Source organism: Grampus griseus, assembly GCF_964374135.1.
Source record: "Grampus griseus genome assembly, chromosome: 20".
Taxonomy (NCBI): domain Eukaryota; kingdom Metazoa; phylum Chordata; class Mammalia; order Artiodactyla; family Delphinidae; genus Grampus; species Grampus griseus.
Genome location: NC_139014.1, coordinates 50,754,805 through 50,771,688, shown reverse-complemented (window position 1 = coordinate 50,771,688; position 16,884 = coordinate 50,754,805). Strand labels below are relative to the sequence as shown.

Sequence of the window (16,884 nt, the reverse complement as noted above, 5' to 3'; positions counted from 1 at the left end):
AGGTGGGGCTTAGCGAAGTGTAGACTTCGGTTTCCCTCTAGGTCAGAGGCAAGGCCCAGAGGCTGTTATTAACCAGCACCCGAGAGCTCCTGCTGCTCGTGGTCATTGGGCCCCATGTGGAGGACGGCTGTGATGGTTAAAGCCATCCCTTAGTCACAGACCACACCCCCCCGGAGAGGCACAGCCCATCAGTGCCGCTCATCTGACCTTATCTCAACATTTCCCGAATCTGACTATAATGCTGTTTTAAAACATGAGAATGACCTTAACATCTCACAGAACGAGCATGCTGAGGAATGCTTTGGGAAATGTTGATCTCAGGCTCTCTCTTTTTTTAAAAAAATGTCTGTTTAAAACAAATACTTGCTTTTGAGTATCTGAGTGGGTGAAGCCTAGGGAGATTACGTGCATTCAAAGGGCTCGGGCCTGGGCCTGCCCCTGCCCCTTCCTGTTGCCACCCGTTCCTCCGCCACATCCCGCCTCTGCTCTCTTTGAGCCTGCGGCTCTCCTGGGGTCACCCTGTGTCCTGAACTTAGGAGGAACCCTCAGCATGGTTGACTGGTGACAGGAAGTCTGAGCAGGGATGAAAGGGGGTCAGGATTAGCCTGTCGGGCTGGGATAAGCAGCAGAGGAGGGGATGGCCACACTTCTAAGGTGTCTGCACAAGCCCCATTTGTTTGGGGGTGGGGCGGGGGAGGAAGGTCTTTTCCTGGCCCACTGCCCCTCCCGAGACAGCAATCACACCCAGAGAGACGGTGAGTCGCTGGGTACGACTGGGGCAGAAAATCTTGTCTTGCCTTTTCTTCTCAAGCTCAAAACAGGCACATGTAGTCATTAACTGATATGCTAGAAGGGGCATCCCTTACCAGGAGGAAAATGGATTTATTGCTTTATAAAAAGGAGTCTGATAAAACTTAAAAGGGGGAAAAAAAAAACCAACCACCAAAACAATTCACCTAAAAATCAACCCACCCCTCTCAGAGCTCCCAGGAAGCCTCAGACACATTTCTGAGGGCAGTCAAGGTGGGTGGGTTGGCAAGCCAGGCCCGCCTGGCAGAGGAAACGGGGCCTCGCCCGCATAAACAGCTCCAGGGCCCTTGGAAAGTCTGCCAGCAGGGGGCGCTGTGGCCCTGCAGCCTGGGACAAGCTCCCAACCCTGAGCGGGGCTGGCTCCTGGGCGCTGGGCTTGCTGCGGGCCTGGCTGGCTCCGGGGTGTCTCCGGGAGGATAAGGGCAGACCCCCAGCGCCCACGTCCCACCCCCATCCCACACACATCTCTCATGCACAGGACACGCGCGCACAACCCACATGCACACACACCCCTAGGTCTCTCACAAATCCACCTTCCCACCCGGGCCTGGACCTCCACGTCTGTCTGCCACATCTTCACTTCCACCCCCACGAAAACAGCTGTGTGTATGTGTGTGTGCGTGTGTGTGCGCGCTTGCGTACGCGCGCATGCGTGTGTTTGTGTGTGGTGCCCCTTTAATTCCCTTCAGGTCACAGACTGGACAGAGGGTGGCAGTGGAGACATGCCCCCGGCTCAGGCCCTCAGGGAGGAGGGAAGGGACTGCTGCTCGGCCCTGACCACAGCTCCTGAGCCACATGTGACCATCCAGCCCTCCATCCCCTCCCCAGGCTTTAAGCCAGGGGGCCTTCTCCACAGGCCTCGAACAGGAGGACAGGCCACAGGGGGCTGGAATCACAAAGGAGTTAGCACCAACAACAGGAAGCGGGTCCTTCCTTCCTCAGGCAGCTCAGACTGGCCGGGGGAGGAGGTGAGGGGCCAGGCGAGGCGGGTACAGACAGTGCAAGCCTTTGTCCTCAGCAGGCGTGGCTGGTGGACATGCAGCCGAGGGGCAGGTGGTGGGCAGTAGACGGCAGACTCCTCTGCTTTGGCAAGAGGCGGAATCTCGACACGCTGGGGGGAGAGGGCCTGCCTGCCCGGGGTCCTCCTGTCTGCTCCTGCAGGCACCACGGAGCCCCGAGGCTCCAGGGCCCCTCGAGGGTGGCTGAGCGAAGTCCAGAGCGCCTCTGCTTCCAGCAGGAGAAGCGCCTGACCGGGCCCTCTCCCATCCTTCCGCCGCAGAGCTCCGAGGCAGGACCAGGGCCCTGGGAGGGAGCGAGGACTCCAACATGGTGCAGGACAGGATCCTAGGGGTGCGTGGAGGTCCTCTGGGGTGGGGAGGACACCGCTGAGTCACTGAAGCAAGGGCGGGACGCCACAGTTCCGAGGTGGTGGGCACTACACAAAAGCCTCCCGGTTGGACGAGCCGTTGAGCTTGAGGAAAAGCTTGTCGTCTTCCCTCTTCTGCTGCAGCTGCCTCTCCAGCTGGCGCCGGTAGCAGATGAGGTAGAGGGGAAGGCAGAAGCCCAGCATGCTCAGGACAAGCAGCCCCACGTTCACCTGGGGAGGCAGGGATGAGAGTCGAGTCGCCACCAAGGGCGGGGGAGGGAGGCAGCAGGCAGGGGCTGTGGTCTTTGCAGAGCCCAGTTCCAGCCCCTTCCTCGCTCTCAGGTTTGGGAATGGGGAGAAGGTCACAGGAGAGGAGAGGAAAAACAAACAAGGAGTTTCAAGAGGTTGGAGGTCCCGTCGTTCCACATTCCAGCAACAGAATTCCCCAGCTGTCCACGGGCCGGGCCACCATACTGTACTGATCTGAATCTCTGGGGGGGGGGGGATTGGGACAAGCTCAAAGCACCTGGTTAAGAATCTGGGCCTTTGGCAGGAGGAGCAGGGACAGCAACTTGGTTCGATTTACCCCAAAATCAGGTCCAGAAAGGACACTCTTCTCCTCTTGTCCCTCCTGCCCATTCACAAGGGGTTCCTGAATTGATCCTAACCAAAGTTCCAAACTGCCTGTCCCGGGGTTCTAGAAGCCCCCGAGTGATGCCTCCCAGCTCCCAACCAGCAGAGTGGGGCGGATGCCCATAGCCCTCTGCCCCGCGATCCTTCTTACCCACAGGGGGTCTCCTTGGAGGGGACCCATCATAGCCAGAAACAGGGGCTGCTGCAGGAGAGCGAAGAGTGCACTGACCAGGGACTGCAGGCCTGTGAGGCTGCCAAACTGCGTGGAGGGGTACCTGCCGGGGCAGTAGAGAACCTGTCACCACAGGGGGCCATGCTCCGGCTTCCCACATGCTCGTTCGCAGCCTGGCCCCAGGTGCTGGTGCCCCCAGGCTGCACCTCCGGTGGCAGAGAAGAGGTGGGAATGGGGTGTGCATCCCTGGACCGCTTTCTGCTGAGCAGTTCTGCAAAGCGAATTTGTCTTTTGGACCAGCGTGAGGCCCCGGGGCCCGGGGGTGTCTGGCCAAGCCAAGTGGGAGGTGTGGTGCCAGCCGGAGTCTGCAGCCTGTGAGCCGGGCCCAGCGGGCAGGTCGGAGGCTGGGCCCGGCCTGGCTGCACCCTCTTCCAGAGGAGCGTTGTGTAATCACGGAAACATAGCATCACAGCCCTCGGACGAGGCCCTCAGACTCTGCCAGGGCAGCCACAACTTCCTCCAGGCCCGGGGGGTAGGTGGGGGTGGAACGGGCAGACCTGGAATGACCCCCATGGGATACTGTTGAGAGAGGGAGAGAGTTCTGGCAAAACCTTAGCCAGATTCTGCCAGAATTCTGGGGCCACGCCAGGCATCGTGGCCCCAGAGGTGAGAAGGGACTCCTAGCAAGGAACGGCTGGAGGAACGGGCTAGTCTTTGGTCGGAGGGAGACAGTGGATGGCGTTTGCGTTCCAGTGTGTGAGCCGAGGCCCGGCCCAAGGAGAAGGAACGACTATGGTTCCTTAGGCACGTGTGGCCTCTTGGAAGAGGAGGCAGGTTTCACTTTAGCCAAGGCCTAAGAAGGCTGTGGACAGAACCAGCCCTCTGAGGCCCTGGGTGGGATCTGTCAGGCACATCCTGGGCTCAGTTAGTCACGTCACTGCCGCCGCTGAAGCCCACTGGAAGATCACCGTTGAGCTGTGGGCAGCTAGAACCCACCCCCCTGCCCTTCCCATGAGCAGCCAGAGGCAGCCTCAGAACCCGGCTGCGCAGCAACAACGAGCGGCACCTTGGCTGGGGGAACTGACTTCGTGTTAAATGCCAAGGCTTGTGGGCACCCAACTGTCTGCCCACTGACCTGCTCCTGCCAGGTATGGCCTTCCCCTGACACACCCAACAGAAGCCCTGGTACCTAAGGCCAGAGGATGAACCCCAAGTGAGCAAGATGGCCCCCTTCAGGCCCTCAGTCCCACCAGGAACCTCCCTCAGGTCATTCCCTTACCCTCGGCCACCAGGCCACCCACAGCTCCCAGGACTTACACAGCGGCATAGAGGCCCCCGACGGCAGAGTGGATGAATCCTCGCACAATCGTGTGCAGGATGAAGGAGAGGATCTGAGGGAGGGAGAGCAGAGTGTTGAGCAAGAGACATGGAGGGCCTCACCTTGTCCCCTTGCCCCACAGCTCCTGGGGTCCTGAGTGGTGGGAGTACTGGTGCCCTGGAGTCAGCTTGTGCCAGCTTTCCAGGGCCAACTCCTGCACTGCCAAGAATTCTGAGCCGATTTTAAGTTAAACACAGTCACTACTAACAGTTCAACTGTAACAAACATACAATTCAACAAATTACAGTTGACCCTTAAACAACACGGGGGCTAGGGGTGCCGACCCTCCACGCAGCCAACAGTCCACATATAACTTAGAGTCGGCCCTCTGTACCCACAGTTCTGTATCCTCGGATTCAACCACCCACGGATCACGTGGTACTTAGTATTTACCATTGAAAACCATCTGAGTACGAGTGGACCCATGCCACTTGTGTTGTTCAGGGGTCAACTGTACGTTGAAAACAAAGTTAATGAATACTCAAAACCCAGCACATCCTAATTATTTTATTCTGTTTTACCATTAGCCGTGCTCTTAAGGTATTTTGTTTTTTCGAAAATTTTTTTATTTTTTTAGTTTTGGCTGCACCGCACAGCTTGCAGGATCAACCAGGGACTGAACTTGCGCCCTCAGCAGCGAAAGCGCGGAGTCCTGACTGCTGGACCACCAGGGAATTCCTGCTCTTAAGGTTTTTTGATCTACTGTAAATATCGTATGATGGTGTGTTACTGTGTCTCTTTCCAACTCCACGGCTGGTGACACCGTATTGGCTGATATCAGCCACGACGAGAGCACTTGCACTGTGGAAATTGGCAAACACTAAAACCCAGGGCTCCCCCCATCCCGCCCCCATCTAGAGTCTGCTCTTAAGTGTACGTATGGACATAGCACTAAGCAGGAGGTCACTAATCACCACTCCTGCCTTCGCGGACCTGAGGACTGTGCCCAGGTCTCCCTGCCTGGCCACCCAGGCCCTACTGGTAGATGGCTGTCCCTCTCCCCTCTAGCTCTGCTTTCCTGAGGAAAGGTCACTGCTGGCAAGCTTGGCAAGCTTAGCAAGCACTTGTTAACGATTCCTTAGAGCCACGAGCTGTCTCCTTTGCTCCCAGGACCCTTTGTTTGCTCTTTGCACACAGCCCTGCCATCGGGCTCAGCGGCCAAGGCCCGTTTCCGGGAATGTGGGCAGTGGAGGCGGCGAGGGCTGCTCCTGCGGTGCTGCGAGAGGGCTGTGCCTGAACGTGCACCTGTCCCTCGGCGGGCTCTGCCTTCTACTCCAAATGCCTTGCTGCCTTTTCACAACTTGCCTTTCAATAAGAACTGGATAAAACACAAAGCAGATGACTGTCCTCACTGAGCATTGCCCCGCGACTGGACAAGGGTGGTCAGGGCAAGGGTCTGCCGGTCTTGCGGAGAGGGCCACCACCAGGAGGCCGGGAGGGCACCAGGGATGCAGCAATACTCCCATCTGGAACCGGTAGGGCCTCCCATGGTTTACTCTGGCTGCACACGGTGTCGGCACAAACACATGGTAGCACCTGTGGGTGGTGCACACCTGGGCGTTCAATGAACTTCTACGTGCGGCCACTTGTAGGAAGGGACTCTTGCTTTCCTCCTGGACCTGGTCCAAGATACCATCTGGACTTGGGTCACACCCATCTGGAAGCAATGCCATCACTTTTGTCCCTTCCAAGTTCATACATTTGGGGATTAGAACTAGAACACTTCTGTGGACCTAAGGGTGGAGCCAGGCAGGTAACGAAATCTACCTTTCTCAAACTCTCTGCCAAAAGTCAGGTTCCAAAGGCACTGGAAATCTTGTGAGAAGGAATTAAACTTTTGAACCCAGATGCCAAGGGATCGTCGGTCTTGCTCCCCTGTACTGGAGGAGCAGACGTTCCCACCAACGCCACAGACTAGCCAGAGTTCTTTGGACATCAGACTTCAGCTGTTCGAGCGCATGCAAAGCGAGCAGCCACACAACTACACCACGTGGTTCCAGAAACGGTAAGATGATGGTACTCGTGGTATGTAAGACGCCTAAAGACCGAGAAGAATGATGTACTTTCATAGAGAAGAGTCTTCTGTGAAAGGCAATCTGAGTTTCCTTTACACCTTGCTCCCAGCATCACGCATGTACAGAGCCTGGCAGGTAGGGGGCCCTTTGGTAAATCACAGCGGGCCGGTTGATAGGTTGGTTGGTTGAATTAAACAAATGAAAAGTCACTGTTCTCTTTGCTGAGCGAGCACTGTTCTCTCCCCCATGAGACATCACTCACCTTTCAGTCTCATCACCCCATACCCCACCTGGCTTCTCCCTCTCCCCATACCCACCTGTAGAGGCAGGTTGGGAATGAGGCAAGTCACCCCAAAGCCCACGAGCAGCAGATTTGTGAAGGCGAAGGCCCGCATGGCGTTGGTGATCTTCTGGATCTGCCGGTCCCGCTTCTTCTTCTTCTCACCTCTGTGGAAACGCAGAGCACACACCAGAGCTGGGGGCTCCCTGGAGGATGGGCTCTCCCAGGAAGCCAGGTCCCGGGAGTCACAGCTTGTGGACAGCGCAAGACTCAGAGACCACCCGCAAGCATGTGCTAGGGACTGTGGGGGCTAGACCAGCACGAGGGACACTCCCCACTGCACCCCCTGGACTGAGCGCGGAGTGTCAACCTCAGTGGAGAGGTCGGACGCGAGAAGGCACGAGGAGACGGGCGTCAACACCCTGCGCTGCTTCGGCGAAGACTGAGGTCCGATGATGGGGAGGGAGGAGGAGAGTGCACCCAGGTCAGGATGTGGCAAAGCCTCCTTCACTACTGGCTCCAACTTCACCTGAATCCTGCAGGGAGCTGACACTAAGCCAGATAATAAGCCAAAAAAGGGAGTGAGTGGATTTCTCCTTGGGCGGCAGGAAGGGGCGAAGGAGAAACGGGTATGCGGCAGATGGAACTGGAATGGGCACCAACAGCCTTCTGGCTGTAGGACCTGACCTACATAACAGAACATTCTCTGTAATTGTTTCCCTGTGAATTCACTATTACTGATTCCAGCCTCAACACCCACAAAGATACCCCACGGACAACTGTATGACATCCAAGGGCTCAGAGATGTGCAGGGAGGCCCAGACCCACCACTTTCTCCCTATGTGACCTCAGGCAAGCCACTCAGACGCCTAGCTTCAGTCCCCTCATCTGCAAAATGGGTCTAACTCATCGAGGTGCTGGGAGGCTTACCTGAGATGTTGTGCATTAAGGGCTTGGCACAGGGCCTGATACAGTAAAGAGGAGCTTATTGTACTAAGGTGGAGTCAGAGAAGACAGCATTTAACTCATCCTCTGATCTTAGAGCCCAACCCTTCTGTAAAGTAGGGCTCCGGTCCCTTGCTTAATTCTCACAGTCATGAACAGATCTATTGACATGTATTAAGGTTAGAGCCGTTTACTACTCACACCCAGTGGAGCAGACCTTGCAGGCAAACAGGACCACTCTGAGGATGTCTGCCGGTGTACTACGTGTGCTAAGGACCGCAGAGCAGCCCTAAAAGCAGGATGTTTGATAGCTGTCTGCACAGACCTTCCTCTGGTTTCTCTCCTCCTCTCTTCGAGCTCCGTGCCTCCCCAACTTTTGCATACAAAAAACTTTCCTTACAGAAGCAACAGACCAAAATGTGTGCTGAGCTGAGCGCGGGCAAGAGCAGCTTTGAGCACAGCCCTCTTTCGCCTCTCTTGCTAACTTTAAAACCTAACCCACCCACCCTGATGCTGCCTAACACCTGACCGGTGGGCTTCTCCCTCTGGGGGCCTGGGCCCGGGGCACGAGCTCCGCCTACGCACTGGTTGGCGTCTTTCTCCTCGGGCTCCTCAGGGCCATCTTCACACTCCTTCAGCCTCCAGTCCATGATGTAGCCAATGACGGGGGCTGTCAGCAGGCAGAGCAGCTGGAGCACACCGAAGATGGAGGTGTAGAGGCCCACTGAGGATAAAGACGGGCTGGGTCACGGGGGCTGCCGGCAGAGGCCTGGGGTGGGCGCTGGGCAGAGTCTGTGACCCCACAAGCCCTTCTGGGATCTTCTCCAGAACCGCCCCCTTGTCACTGTGGGTCATGAGGGGAGCCCGGAGACCTTAACCTCTGAAATCAAAGCCACCCTTTTCTTTTCTCCAAAGTCCTCGCCTATTTCCAAGAAACGGCTAACGAAATCCAGTATGTCACAGTGACTTCCCCCAGAAGCTCCAGGAAGTCTCTCTGACTTTGGGAACCACAAAATTACCAATGCCTGGGACTGAGGTTTTGTGTGTGACTGGCCGTCAGTTTTCTGCCTCTAGAAATATACCAGGAAGGCACCACTCACAAGGGCACTGACGTAAGGGCTTCAATCTTCAAAGAGCCTTAAAATTATGATGGGATTTCTCAGACAAACAGAAGCTGAATGTTGACCGCCCCACCCCCAAACACAGGTCTGGCCGAGAGGGACGTCTGGAGTTCAAGGAGAGGTGTTTCTCAGTTGAACAGAGACCGGCTAGGAGAGGATGTCATGTGTTCCCTGACGATCCCCCGTCCCCCACCCCCACTGGCTTACCGGTAGCCATCACTGCATCAAGAAAGCAAAAGTGAAAAAGCAGAGAGGAGTGAGGTCAGCAGCAGAAATGTCACAGGTTATTACAGGGGGATGGGGCACGGAGGCAGACTAGCTCTGGGCCCAGCTCACACGCCATTTCCCACCAAGCCCCGACTCTCAAGAGTGCCCAGCGCGGGTGTCTGCAGACGTTTTCCTGCCGGCTGGGATCTCACTCATGTGCAGCTGGTGCCTCGTCACAAGCGGGCTGGTAAATCAGGCCTGTGGTGTTTGCGGGGGACCGTGATGGGGAAGCAGTGTGGGTGCAGAAGACCTGGCAGAACCTGGGCCTCGTTGCCCTTGTTCCCTCCGAGGGCAAAGAATCTACCCCACACCCAGCCCAAGTATCTCACTAGCCAGCGCTGGTCTCCCATCCACCTACTGGCCCCCTGACCCTGATAGCCAGACATCTGTGTGTGCGTGCGTGCGTGCGTGTGTGTGTGTGTGTGATGTCAGGCACAACTGCTCAGAGGAGCAGGATGGGAAAACCAATGCCCTGTCAGCTGCAGACCGAATTTCCTGGCCCAACTTCCTCTACTTCTTGAAATTGGCTTTTTGAATGCGGGAAACAGATGGAAAAAATGCCTCTTGAGCAGCAAGAGTTCTCAGAGAGTAAAAGGCCATGACTCAGCGGCAGGGAGATTTGCCTTCCAAGGGCCAGTGAGGGCCCTTCTCTGTACCCGTCAGAGTCTCCACCTGTCTGGGCCTCAGGGTTTACAATAGAGGGCAAAGAGACACGCGAGGTCATCTCTCCCCAAAGCGTGGCACACAGATTTTAATGAATGTTACATAATAAAAGGTTCCTGGGGTAGAAATCTAGGGGAATATCATTGGACGAGACAAAGCTAAACAGGTGCTTTTTCTTCCTATCTTTGCATTTGCTACAAATTTTTGCGAGGGCGCGTGATAGGATTTTTCCACATTGCTTCACGTCCGAACACCCATTTTGGAGTAGCACCTGCACTATCTGTGCCTCTTTGTCACCTTCCCCTTTTGCTAAGGCCAGGTTTCTCATCCTCTTTAAAAATGTACAGTGCCTGGCAGATCTTCCCGGGGGCGGGGGGTGGGGGTGGGGGAACCAACCCAAACATTGCACACCAATGAGACAGCCAATAAAAAGGATTTACCAGATGTGTTTGTCCCGCTTAGGGATAACTAAAGCTGACTCAGCTCAGGCCCTGAGGAAGTAATGACTTTCTTTGTAGAATCAAAACCTCTCATCAGCTTGTGTGTTCTCTTGGAAAAGTGGCAGGTGGGTTATCAGTTCTGTTTACCAGAAGTAACAAGCCTCGACTGGATTACCCACGAGGAAGGCTCCACCTGGCTCTGCTTCCCGGTTCAGGGCACAGATCCTGTGCAGGCCCAGGAGCCCCAGTCTCCAGCCGCAGTAGCCCAGCCCCCAGCTCGGCCCCCAGCCTCTCCACGCGGCACCCCTGCGGTTTCCCGGAGAATTCTTGGCGTTGGGTTTGACAGATAGTCTTTCAACAGGCTCTCAGGTGGAGTACCGCGTTCTGTGCCGTGCTTTCATTTACGAACACACACGTCAACCGTCCCCCTCAGGCAACAAAAAACACACCCCCACACCCCAAACACACGTAGTTATTTTAGTCCTCTCCTCCCTCCTAAACCGGGAAACTCTGACGGGGACATGAAAGGACAGTTGGGCCCGGCCGTGATGAAACGGCTCTGACACACAATCAGGCCCTTGGACTCTGCCATCTCACGGCCCTGCTGGTCCAGCCCAGCCGGGCAGGGGGCTGAACCTCAGGCGGGCAGGAGTGGCCACCGCTCATGGGCTGCGCCCCGGGGCCTGGAGGCCACCTACCTGCGTCCTGGTCGCCGCTGACCAGGAACTGGAGGATGTTGTTCATGGCGCCCATGTAGAAGATGAGGCGCAGCTGGGTGACGCACATGGTGACCAGGCTGAGCAGCAGGATGGGGCTGAACACACTCTGCATGAACGAGGGGGCCGCTGCGGGGAGAAGAGGGTGCTCAGGGAGAAGCGGGCGGTACCGCCGTGGCCACGGCGCACCCGCCACCCAGGGGCTGGGCGCATGGGGCTGACAGCCCTGCTTTGCCGACCAAATCATGCTGGATGAGGTGGACGGCTGGACGCAGAGTCAGGTCACCCAGCCGTACGAAACAAGCTGGGTGAGACCCTCAGCCTCGCTGACCCTTTGTCTGTACGGCAGGCTGGATGGTGCCACCGGCTCTTTGGGGGATGAAATGGGGATTAAGGGAGATGGTACCCACAAAGCCCGCAGCGGGAGCTGGTCCCCCCGAGGGGGCTGCAGCTTCCACATCTGGACCGGCCTCCCCCTCCTTGTTGCTGGGGTGCAGGTGTGGGTTCAGGAGCCCCTGCTGACGGCTCAGGCAGGCTTGGGAAGTGGGGGCCGCACGCGGTACCTGCGGCATCAGGCTGGCACTTGACCTCCAGGTCGACAGTGGACAGGCACAGCTTGTGGCCCTCCTGCAGTGCCGCCTGCTCCTTGGCGTTCCGCATGGAGCTGCCCACACTGAGGCGGCGCCCGACCGTGGTCACCTGCTTGTAGAACTGCTTCCCAGTGATCTTGTGGTCGAAGCCCAGCCAGCTGAACTTGATCTTCACCCTAGAGGCCACAGGAGAGTGTCTGTCGCGCTGCCAGGGCCCCTCGCCGGCGTAGGGGTGGGAGCAGACCGCACGTCCACTTACGTGTAGTCCATGTCCTCTGGGCCTGGGAAGGGCTCCAGGGGCCAGTTAAAGAAGCAGTTGAGGAAAACCAGCCCGGAGCAGCCGGCCCAGACCACGAGCATGACGATGAAGGAGGCACCGAAGTCGTAGATGACCTGAGAGGCATAACGGGGTAGCGGTTGGAGTCAGGGCAGGGTGGAGGGCAGAGTTAGCAGAGGGAAGCTGGAGCGGGCAGCGGGTAGGGGCACCCAGCAGTCCTGCTCTCCCTGCGCTCAGCTGCGAGGGGAGGCATGGCCCCATCAGCCTGGGTGTTTGGTCGTCAGGCACCTGCATTCCAATAATCTTAGCTCGCCCTGGACCAAATGCCTCCAGCTTGGACCAAATGTCATCTCCTTGGAGAGGCCCTCCCAGACCACCCATCACTGTCACATCACTGGCTCACAGTGAACAGCCCTGGCTGAGGTTTTTGACTTCTTGATTCATTTCCTCATCTGTTACTAGGCCAGCTCCCTGAGGAACCTCCAGCCTCGTCCACTGATGTTTCTCTAGTACCCTGAAGCATACACACGGTAGGGGCCAGAAAAATACTCAAGGAATGAACAGTTGGAAGTCTCGCTTTGCTCCTCTGTGAAATGGGTGTGACACTGGCATGTACCCTCATGGTGTCAAGGTGGGGGTCAAGCGGGTAGAGGGCTCAGCACAGGGCCTGGCAGGTGAGAAGCCTGCAAGCCTGTTAATGTCATTATCGCCATTGATTTCCAGCACAAGAGTCCCCAGAGTAGTGCCAGACAGCAGCCCAGCTACCCAGGGAGGGGACCAGCAGTTAGACACGGAGAAGAGGAGGAGGGGGAACCTGTAGGCTCCTCTGCACTCCAGGAACTCGAGGACCCCTAAAATCCAGACGTCTGGCCCCAGCCCCTGCAAGCGCCTCGAAGTCCAGGCGGCCGGCCTACGTCTTTTTGTTTTGTTTTTTGGCTGCGCTGTGTGGCACGCAGGATCTTAGTTACCTGACCAGGGATCGAACCCGTGCCCCCTGCAGTGGAAGCGTGGAGTCTTCACCACTGGATCCCCAGGGAAGCCCCTGGCCCACGCCTTCTGTGACTCCTCCTCCTCTTGCCCTATGGCCTCTCCCTCTTGGACCTCTCAGCAAAGGGGATTTATGTGGTGCTGGTGCCACAGAAGGGAGAAGCCCCTTCTGAAGCCCTTTCAGGAGCAACAGGATTGGGAGCAGGAACTGGGACTGATGAACAGTGAGGTGTTTGCTCCATCCTGACCCTGTGTGACTTCCACGGGCTCAGAATCCTGCCTGGGAGGGAAACAGCTGAACCAACTTGGCTGCGAGCAGCGCTCTGGCAGTGGGGAGCAATATAGCCTAACAGCAACAGGCCTGGGGGTGGGGGGACTAGAGTTAGCTCAGGACTGGGGACAAACACTCACCCCCTTTCTGTCCCCAGGCCTGAAACGCAAAGGCAGCCTTCAGTCACACCTTGCAGTGATATGCTTGGATTTCCCAACCCCCCTGCCCCTCTCCCAACCCCCCCCACCCCGCCCCACGCACAGCAGTTTTTTTTTTTTTTTTTTTTTGTGGTACGCGGGCCTCTCACTGTTGTGGCCTCTCCCGTCGTGGAGCACAGGCTCCAGACGTGCAGGCTCAGCGGCCATGACTCACGGGTCCAGCTGCTCCGCGGCACGTGGGATCTTCCCGGATCGGGGCATGAACCCGTGTTCCCTGCATTGGCAGGTGGACTCTCAACCGCTGCGCCACTAGGGAAGCCCCAGGTTTCTTTTCTTACCCCCATGCTGCCCAGGTGCATCCTGCCCCCAGATGGGGCTTGGCGGAAGGGGGGGCCCCAGCACCCGCAATGACTTCCCTCTTCTGGGAGCGCTGAAGGAGGCTTAAAGGAGGCCTCTGCTCAGACACTGGTACACACGCTCACCTTGACTCCTGGGAAGGTGACTGCTGAGGAGGCATAGGATCCAATCATCAAGGCAATAAACGTGGACCGAAGGTCACCAAACATGTTGGGCAGCTGAAAGATAAGAAGCAAGGGAGACTTCTGCTGAGAGAACAGACAGGGGACGGATGAAAGAGGAGGGGAAGAAAGAATCATGACATCCTCAGGTACCATTTCTTATCTACTCTCCTCCCCGTGTGATTCACGGGGGCATCGGTCCAGGGGTAATCGCAGCTAATTGAAAGTTTTCTCTTCCCAGACTGAGGTTGATAAAGGAAGGGAGGAGAGTAATACAGAACTCAGACTCTGCACATGAAGACAGAGCTGGTAGACTTCCTGGTTGGCAAACATCCCTCCTCTCTTCTCCGGCACAGGCCAGGTCCTTCTGCCTTTGCAGGGTTACAGGAAGATGCCAGCAAGCACAGCTGGGAGCCTGAGGCAACCCTCAAAGGGAGCAAGCCTGTTAGGAATAAGAATCTATTTGAGGATGAGATCATTTTATAAATAAAAATATCCGTGTCCCAGAAGGACCAGATGTCAGCAAAGGCTGCTTTTCTTGCTGAGAAGAGTAGGTCTCTGGAAGGTGCCAATCAGAATTCTATAGCCCCCAGGGCGGACGAGGGGGCTGGCCCGGAAGTCCTGCGTCTGAATTTCTAGGTCCAAGGAGGGCTTTCCCCTTTTCCATCTGGAAAGAGCAACGGCAAGGGAGGCTCAGGCTCTCTTCCCTGTGAGGCCGCTCTTCCCATCTCACAGCAGCTTGCTCTGGGCCCGTCCAACACGACTGCGAAGCTAAAACCCCCAGTGATTCCATACAAATCCAGACGTGGTATAATATGGCAACTCGGTCATGGATCCAAACAGACATGGGGCAAAGCGCATCCTCCTCAAACGGCAGTCCTGGCTGCTCTTGCTAACCTCAGGGGCGCTCGTACCGCGTACTGAAGGTTTCCCAGCCACACCCACAAGGTCCCTGGCATTGAGAATCGCTCCCTGGATCTGCCAACCTGTTTCACTGAACTCAGGTGTTTCTATGGACCTAATATATGTTCCCCTCCCCCTTTGTCTGCAATCATTTTGGGGTTTTATCAAACACAGACCACGTGATGGCTGCCCGCAAGCTAATCTGCTTTTGCTGAACGGAGGCCGTTTGAATGTGTTTATTTACCTGCCCCTCATCATTTCTGCCTGTTCTGACCACAATTAAAAATGAAGGAGGGGCATCATCAAAATTTAAAATGTGCTTCAAAGACACCATCAAGAAAACGAACAGAGGCACAGAAGAGAGAAAATTTGTACAAATCAGCTATCTGATAGGGCACCTGTATCTGCAGTGTATAAAGAACTCCTACAACTCAGTAAAAAAAAAACCACATATAACCATTTTTAAAATGGGCAAATAGGGCTTCCCTGGTGGCACAGTGGTTAAGAATCCGCCTGCCAATGCCGGGGACACGGGTTGGAGCCCTGGTCCAGGAAGATCCCACATGCCGCGGAGCAACTAAGCCCGTGCACCACAACTACTGAGCCTGCACTCTAGAGCCCGCGAGTCACAACTACTGAAACCCACGCGCCACAACTACTGAAACCTGTGTGCTACAGCTACTGAAGCCCGCATGCCTAGAGCCCGTGCTCCGCAACAAGAGAAGCCACCGCAATGAGAAGCCGGTGCACCATAACGAAGAGTAGCCCCCGCTCACCTCAACTAGAGAAAGCCTGCGCGCAGCAGTGAAAACCCAACGTAGCCAAAAAAATAATAATGATAATAATAAAATAAAATAAATTTATTTTAAAAAATGGGCAAATAGACATTTCTGAATAGACATTTCTCCAGAGAAGACATACAGATGGCCAATAACCTTATGAAAAGATACTCAATATCATTAATCATAGGGAAATGCAAATTAAAACTACAATGAGATACTGCTTCATACCCCCTAGGGTGGTTATAATAATAATTAAAAAAAAAAACACAACACATAATAACAAACGCTGGTGCTGATACAGAGGAATGAGAACCCTCCTACACTACTGGTAGGAATGTAAAATGGTATACAGCCACTTTGGAGAACACTGGCAGTTCCTCAATTAAACACAGAGCTACCATATGACCCAGAAATTTCACTCCTAGGTATATATATACCCAAGAGGGATGAAAATATATGCCCATGTGTACATGAATGTTTCTAGCAGTGTTTTTGGTTTTTTTGGCTGTACCTTGTGGCATGCAGGATCTCAGTTCCCCGACCAGGGACTGAACCCACACCCCGTGCAGTGGAAGCGCAGAGTCTTAACCACTGGCCTGCCAGGGAAGTCCCCATTCTTTATAATATACAAAAAGTGGAAACAACCTCCATGCCCATCAATGACTGGATAAGCAAAATGTGGTACATTCACACAATGGAATATCATTCAGCCACAAAAACAAATGAAGTATCGATACATGCTATCAACACAACATGGATAAACCCTGAAAACATTATGCTAAGTGAAAGAACCAGTCATGAAAGAGCACAAAATTGTACGATTCCATTCATATGAAATGTCCAGAACAGGCAAATCCATAGAGACAGAGAACAGATTAGGGGTCGCCTAGGGCTGGGGTGGAAGAAGCTGGGAGGAATAGGGAGAAATGCTGATGGGTACAGAGATGTGATTTGGGGTGATATGATGGATTCTGGTGATGACTGTGTAACTCTATAAATAAACTAAAAACCATTGAACTGTATACTTTAGGTAAATTGTATGGTATGTGAATTATGTCTCAGTATCACTGTTAAGAAAAAAAAAAAAACATGAATAAGAGACTTGAGATGTTTTGGGATCCCAGGATTTAAAAGGAACATGAATTAATCTATAGTGTATGGCCAACAAAGCCATCCTACGGCATGAAGCCAGGGTGGCTCTCCAGCCTACCCGAAGAAGCCCCAGCACACAAAGATCTCTTCTTCCAGCCCCTGTGTCAACTCAGTCTTCTCAGAGAGGGTCAGAGGGAGAGAAGGAGCATATGGAAACTCCCCCAGGCAAAGACAGAGGAAATGTGACGTGCTCATGGGGGCCCAGGCACATCCGAGTGAGCACTAAAGGTGCACAACCTCACTCTTTGCACACCTGCCTCCCAGGTATGCTGTGGTTCAGAGGACATGCCTCGGTTCTGAGCTCACATATTTGGGCTGTGCCACGCTGGCTACTCCAGCAAGGCAGCCTCAGGCATTTCTGGGGCCACATCTGCCCCAGGGAGAATCCAAAGATTAGTTCTGCTTGTAAGGAAAGAGGAAACTGTTCTAGCCTGGGATGC

At 55.2% G+C, this 16,884-nt stretch overlaps 1 protein-coding gene across 2 annotated transcripts in view; it reads right to left on the bottom strand.

Moving 5' to 3' along the window:
* Nucleotides 1-862: 862 nt before the first annotated feature.
* Nucleotides 863-16,884, bottom strand: part of SLC43A2 (solute carrier family 43 member 2) — a 38,707-nt gene continuing 22,685 nt past the window's right edge. For both annotated transcript variants that reach the window (XM_082678694.1, XM_082678695.1), the window contains 9 exons: nucleotides 13,572-13,664; nucleotides 11,656-11,789; nucleotides 11,370-11,572; nucleotides 10,789-10,935; nucleotides 8,185-8,323; nucleotides 6,692-6,821; nucleotides 4,299-4,372; nucleotides 2,961-3,084; nucleotides 863-2,407 (listed from right to left, as the gene is read on the bottom strand). In XM_082678694.1, the coding sequence (XP_082534820.1) occupies nucleotides 2,246-2,407; nucleotides 2,961-3,084; nucleotides 4,299-4,372; nucleotides 6,692-6,821; nucleotides 8,185-8,323; nucleotides 10,789-10,935; nucleotides 11,370-11,572; nucleotides 11,656-11,789; nucleotides 13,572-13,664 (1,206 nt within the window). In that variant the 3' untranslated portion in view covers nucleotides 863-2,245. The remainder of the gene's footprint in view (nucleotides 2,408-2,960; nucleotides 3,085-4,298; nucleotides 4,373-6,691; nucleotides 6,822-8,184; nucleotides 8,324-10,788; nucleotides 10,936-11,369; nucleotides 11,573-11,655; nucleotides 11,790-13,571; nucleotides 13,665-16,884) is intronic.